The sequence below is a fragment of the Pangasianodon hypophthalmus genome, chromosome 15, assembly GCF_027358585.1.
Source record: "Pangasianodon hypophthalmus isolate fPanHyp1 chromosome 15, fPanHyp1.pri, whole genome shotgun sequence".
NCBI classification, from domain to species: Eukaryota; Metazoa; Chordata; class Actinopteri; order Siluriformes; family Pangasiidae; genus Pangasianodon; species Pangasianodon hypophthalmus.
The window spans coordinates 10,697,501-10,703,906 of NC_069724.1; the positions used below are offsets into that span (position 1 = coordinate 10,697,501).

At 36.8% G+C, this 6,406-nt stretch overlaps 1 protein-coding gene across 1 annotated transcript in view; it reads left to right on the forward strand.

The window, feature by feature from the left end:
* The window catches only part of specc1lb (sperm antigen with calponin homology and coiled-coil domains 1-like b), a 26,679-nt gene extending 21,004 nt beyond the window's left edge, over positions 1–5,675 (forward strand). Inside the window, exons 13-15 of the mRNA XM_026941233.3 lie at positions 3,303–3,419; positions 3,514–3,573; positions 4,708–5,675. Of these exons, the coding sequence (XP_026797034.2) occupies positions 3,303–3,419; positions 3,514–3,573; positions 4,708–4,797 (267 nt within the window). The 3' untranslated portion in view covers positions 4,798–5,675. The remainder of the gene's footprint in view (positions 1–3,302; positions 3,420–3,513; positions 3,574–4,707) is intronic.
* Positions 5,676–6,406: the final 731 nt, after the last annotated feature.

Consider the following 6,406-nt stretch of genomic DNA (forward strand, 5'->3'; position numbering starts at 1 on the left):
TTATTAAATATGTTTAGGGAAATGAATTAATTGCTGCTGAAACCGACCAGTGTTTGAAACTGTTTCCCAAGAAATCTTAAAAAAAAAAAAAAAAAAAAATGAATGCGGCTACAATGGCAAAAAAAGAGAGAAAAAGTACTCCCTCATATAAATACTCTTTGCTGGCTCCTCTCGCAGCAATGCCAGCAAAAGCTAACCATCTGGGTTTTTTTTTTTTTTTTTTTTTTTGCCTTCTCGGCCTGATCATGTACTGCTGACAAGCTGTTCACTGTCCTCCAGGGCAAACTGAGATGCACGCTTGGGTTATTAGTGCATTCATTTCTTGCTTCTACTATGATAGATTATCTCACAAATATGACATTTTTTTGTTGAATCATGCCAAATGGATATCAGTGTGCGTGTGCATGGCATTTCAGGGAACAGGTGAAAGACAGATATATGTATGTGTATATATATATATGTGTGTGTGTGTGTGTGTGTGTGTGTGTGTGTGTGTGTGTATGTATGTATGTATGTGTATATAATGAATACAGTTAGGCGTGTGAACTGTTAATATAGACAGAGCCAATCTGAGCAAAAAAAAAAATCTGAATTGTGTAGTGAAGCTTGTTATGCAAATGTAGCCTTTGAGAAAACATTTTCAGTAAGCATGACATCATTAAACAACAGAATCCCAGAGACACTGCAAATCTTTCATCCTGAAGTTTGGAGCGTTTAATAAAAGGAACGGCATGATTTATGAAATAAATATTCTATTCAAAATGGAAAGGAGATCATGGAATTTATGTAGTGTCTTTAATGGAGCTGGAGTAAAAGTATAAAAAAATTGATCAGTAATTAGCTATTTAATGTTACATGTTCTGGAAGCATACAAATGATACACTAAACATCCAAAACACTGAAAATTGACAATGAAAAGCAAAAATCACACTTACATTTTTTTAAAGAAAGAACATGTCATGTGTCTTACATTTTGCATTTTACAATGTAATAAGTTGAAAATGTTAATATTTTCCATGTGGATTTCATAAGCGATATGTACATGGTGGAGAGAAAAGTTTATTTCCTGTTCTGAATGTCAGTTTATTATTTTCATTCGATTCAAAGAGGGAAGTATATTACAGCACTTTGAGTTTATTGCTTGTTAAATGTTTATGGCTGGATTTGATTAATCCCCGAGTCTGTTCATATTTTTTTACTGTGTTTTTATTTCCTGTCAAGCTCCAAATCTTTACTGGTGTTTGCCTTTAAACAGGAGTCTGTGAGAGTTCTCGTTTCATGTCATGTCCACACGATCGGAGTTCACCTGAGCACTCTGTCTCTCTCTCTGCCTCTGTTGTGTGTATTCTGTTGGAAGAGGGTTTGAGGATGCCACAGCACACTTTTTTCCACACACTTACAGCACACTTTTTTCCACACACTTACAGCACACTTTTTTTCCACACACTTACAGCTCTTTTTTTTTTTTTTTTTTTTTTTTTTTTTTAAATGTGATGCACTTCATGGACCTGGAACATTAACAACTAACAATAAAGCACTGAGCTACATATCCATGACACGTCACGCATAAATCACTTTTGAATATAAAACCATATTTTGGTCATCTGAGTTTGTATAAGGACCGAGATCCCACGGGACAAGTGAGTGCGCAGTCCTGAGCATGAGAGTTTGTTGGAGCTGATGCGGCACTGCAAAATTTGTTTACTGCATTCATTCTCTCATATTAAATATCTGCTTTATTCTGTGGTATAAATATCTCTTTATATTATAGGGAAAAAGAACCGACCAACTGATCAAAAGTTTTACTACCTATCAGTAATGTCAGTAATAGTGTTACTATTATGAAACAATTATTGTTGAGCCTTTTAGCACAGGGTCTCATTATAGAGGTGTGTAACTAGTACACATACACATAGGAGCACACTAACTGTATAAGTCAAGCCTTTCAAGCTGTGAACAATAAACAGAAAAGCTGCACTCCATTAACTCACTCTTTCATTCAAGCTACACTAAACTTAGGATTGATTGGACAGACTAACTTAGGATTGATTGTGTGCTCAGACTATCTACTTTTAGTTTCTCATCCAAAGGCATTTTTTCAAAAAAAAATCAGCGATCAAGAAAGTAATCCACTTTGTTCCGTTTTATTAAACATGACTGTATTTCATGTGCTATTCTCAATGACTGCTGATGACGTGTCTGAAAAATATCAGCCAAAATAGAGAGCAAATCCAGGGGGCGGGTCACTCTGTGTAATCACCTGACACGACTCACTGATAGGCTGCATGAAGCTACAGTTTGTGCTAGAAAGAAATCAGACACAGGCTCGTTTCTTCATACTGTTCTGTGACTGTTGGTGGGGCTGATGCTCTTAGTTCCAAAAATTAAAAAAAAAAAAAAAAAATCCAGTTTAAGACTCATCACCAACATGTTACCTCAGTGGCTCTGTATTTTTCTGACAAACTGAAATGATTCCAGAACTTTAAACCAGCCCTTTATAAGACCAGCTGAAGGATGAGTTAATCATTTATAATAAACATTCTTAATTCTGTTAATCATTTATAAAAAAAAAAAATTCTTAAAACTTTCATCAACAGTGCTGATTAAAAACAAAATGTAACCAGGGCGCTTGATGTCATTTAGAAATATTCAGCTCAGAGAGATGAGCACACACACGCACGCACACATACACACACTGCACCAGTGGCTCTGTAAAAGAGCAGCTTCACATTATTGATGCTGCATGTGTGTGATTTATGGTGATTTTACTGAGACCTGTAGCTAGAAGTCTAATGTCTTTATTAGAGCTATTCTGGAACCAGCTGAAAACACACACACACACACACACACACACACACACACACTCTCATGATACACAATACACATTCATGCTGTCTCTGTGACATGTTCAAATAGAATGTGTGATTTTTACAAGTCATAAAAGACATTACACTCAACATCCAAGGGCTTAAAGATGTAAGATCACGGTTGCCAGGCAACCAGGATGTGAGACACTTTCCCATAGCACACTTACATTTTAAATGTATGAATGGTACTTATATAATGCTTATTATTATATTATTGTTGTTGTTGTTTTAAAAGAAAATCAGTTACCAGAAGCTACTGTTTTGTTTAGAATAGATTTTTTTAAATTAATTTTTTTAAAGCTTTTCAAGGCTTTACCAGATTTGTATGTCAGTACATGTCTGAATCAGGCTCCAGTCTAGAGTATAATGTAAACAGTCTTGTTTGTACTAATGAAGAAGTAAAGTAAACTCATCAAAATCTGTTTTTTTCCTCAGAATATAGACATCACTAATTTTAGCAGCAGTTGGAACGATGGTCTGGCTTTCTGTGCTGTGCTGCACACGTACCTGCCAGCTCACATCCCGTACCAGGAGCTCAACAGCCAGGACAAGGTATCGTCTCTAACACACACACACACACACACACACACACAGATTTCCTGCTTTGCTGTATCTGATAAATATATGTGTTTCGTGTGTTTCTCAGAGAAGAAATTTCACGTTGGCCTTCCAGGCAGCAGAAAGTGTGGGGATCAAATCTACACTTGTGAGTTCATTTTAAATGAATCCTTCATACTTTTCCACAATAACTCATTTTCCAGAAATAAAAAAAAAGTGTTTTTTCCATATATTTTTATTTGCACCTTCCATCTACTCATTACAGTTTACAGAAAAGTTTTAATATTTTAATCAGTCATGTTTGTATTAATTTAACCTTTTTTATTAAATATATTTATTACTATTTAAAATTACAATGAATCCTTTTTGCAAAAGGGCTACCTGTTACTCTCAATCCTCATATGTTAAGGTTATTTTAATTTAGAAAAAAACACACTAAGGTCCTGAGTGGTGCAGCAGAAAAGTGTTAGCCTTACTGTTGGCCGATTGCAAATTTGAATCCTGACAGTGCCACAGCCTGACAGTGCTCCCAGGCTGGGAGCTGATGGAGCAAGACTGACTGTGCTTTCAGGCAGACAGGGAAAGCGACATCAGCCAATCGCGTGCATCTGTGAGCTCATGTATGTGGAAGAGGGCGGATAGTGCTTTCCTCAGAGTGTGTTACATCGCCCTGTGAAGCAGCAGTTCAGAGAGATGCTGCTGGCCGACTTCACATGTTTCGGAGGAAGTGTGTGTTAACCTTCACCCTTCCTGTTGTTAGCTGTTGTGAGAGTTGGTTGATGGGGAGAAAACCACAAAAAAGAAAACATACTGATGTCATGTAAAATAGAGGTGTGCATTTCATCTGAATTCATGCAATTGAAGTTTAAAAATTCTTTTCTCTAATTCCATCCGTAACCCCGCCCACAACTCCGCTCTAGCCCCACGCCTAAGTCTATCCAAACCCCTCCCCTACACCCACCCACACAAAGTCTAGCCAAACCCCACCCCTACACCCACCCACAACCCAAATTTTTGTAACTTTTCATATAAATTTGTAGGTCATAGAAATTTGGTACAGTTAGATCATGTTGGGGGATAAAAACATGTCCAGATTCTAATTTCAGTTTAAATAATTTCCTTTTAAATAATTAACTGTATTTAAGTGTGGACATTTTAACCAACATCCCCAAACTTTCACTTAAATGTCCTTTGTATTTCTACCACTGCACATCAGTATTAACTCTTTTTTTTCACTCTCTCTCTCTCTCTCTCTCTCTCTCTCTCTCTCTCTGTCTCTCAGGATATCAGTGAGATGGTCCACACAGAAAGACCTGACTGGCAGAGTGTGATGACATATGTCACCTCTATCTATAAGTATTTTGAGACCTGACTCGGAACCATCTCTCTCTCTCTCTAATCCCTCGTGTCCATGTGCTAAAGTGCTATGTTACATAGACACCTTGTCACACTCAAGCTGAAGGACTTCTTTTACAGTCACAGCTATGCAGGTCTACTCGTTATGTCACTCATTATAAGCTACTATTCCTCTTTAATCAGGCAGCGCTGTGTAGCTTCTTTATTTAATGGCAGGCCATAACTATAAAACTATATTGTTATTTTTATAATTATAATCAGTCATAATGTATGCTGGTTAAAAACAGCGGAGTGGTAGTTTAACGAGTCTCTCACCTTCTCCGTCTCAGCTTTTGTGTGTTAATGTGAAGGAGTTTCAGGTGAGTAGAACTGAAAAGACTGAAACTCAGAGCTGGTTTATGCTTTTATTCAAGCTCCACTGACGATCACTTGCTCACTTGGTGCCTAAGAAGTGCTGAATGCTTTATTATGGAGACGACAAGGCCAAGTTCTCCAGCACGTTCCTCTTAGGACTGCGTAAAAAGCACACGATAGGACTGTATGCTGAAGTAAAATGTGAATTTGCTCCACACACGCAGAAAATTTTCTAAGCTCAAATATCTGCTCGCTCTGATGTTGACACTGCACTGCGTTAAATACTGTATTATAAAGAAATCATTTCTAACCAATTTGTGTTTTGCCGTATGAAAAATCTTTGAATTAAGAGATTTATTGCCTTTGTTAACACCTACACATAATGTTTTTATTGTATATTAAAGAATCTGAAGTGCATTTATTTTTTTTTTTTTTCCTGACATTTCAGTTATCTTAAACCTCTAAATAAAAAGGCACAATTGATACTTTATTCCTTAAAAGATAGTGCCTTGAGTGAAAGCTGTTGTGTTTCCCCCCCCCCCCCCCCCCCCCCCCCCCCCCCTTCCTCTTTCTCCCCCAAAGCTGCTGTCATGTTAAACCGTTGTCCTGTTTCACCACAAATCCTCTTACAGGATCAGCTGCTGTTTAGACCAACATTGTTAATTTGGCCAGTTAAACAGCTGCTGAAAAATAAAATAATGTAAAATAAAATACTTTTATTTTATAAAAGAAAATCCGTATTCAAAAAGTCATGTTTGCCAAGATTTCACAGATGTTTATGTTTGTCAGAATTTTAATTTCTTGTGGATGTTGTTTTGATTGCATTGTATAAATTTTTTTATTTTTTAAACTCCATTCTCTTGTCCTTTCAAATCAAGGAGCTTCTGCTAAGTATAAACTTGACCAAGTTTTCCTCTTCATTTCAAAAGTAGGGATGCTGTGGATGTTTTATTTGCTTTGTGATCATTATCAGTTACAGGATTTCTATGTGAATTTATTGTTAAGGTTTTTTTTTGTTTTTGTTTTTTTTTTTTTAAAAACATTCCTGGAAGTCTGAGTCTAATACCAATAAATCATTACTCTCACCATCAGTGGCTCCATTGTTAATGGTCCTGAGGGTTACACCATCTCATGTCACCACACACACACACACACACACACACAAATATTCGGCAGGTTCACATTAACTATGGTGTGTGGGTGAAACCAAGGACACACACAAGTAAATCATGAGCTCATCCCCTACATAAGCAAGTGACGTTTTCTTGCTG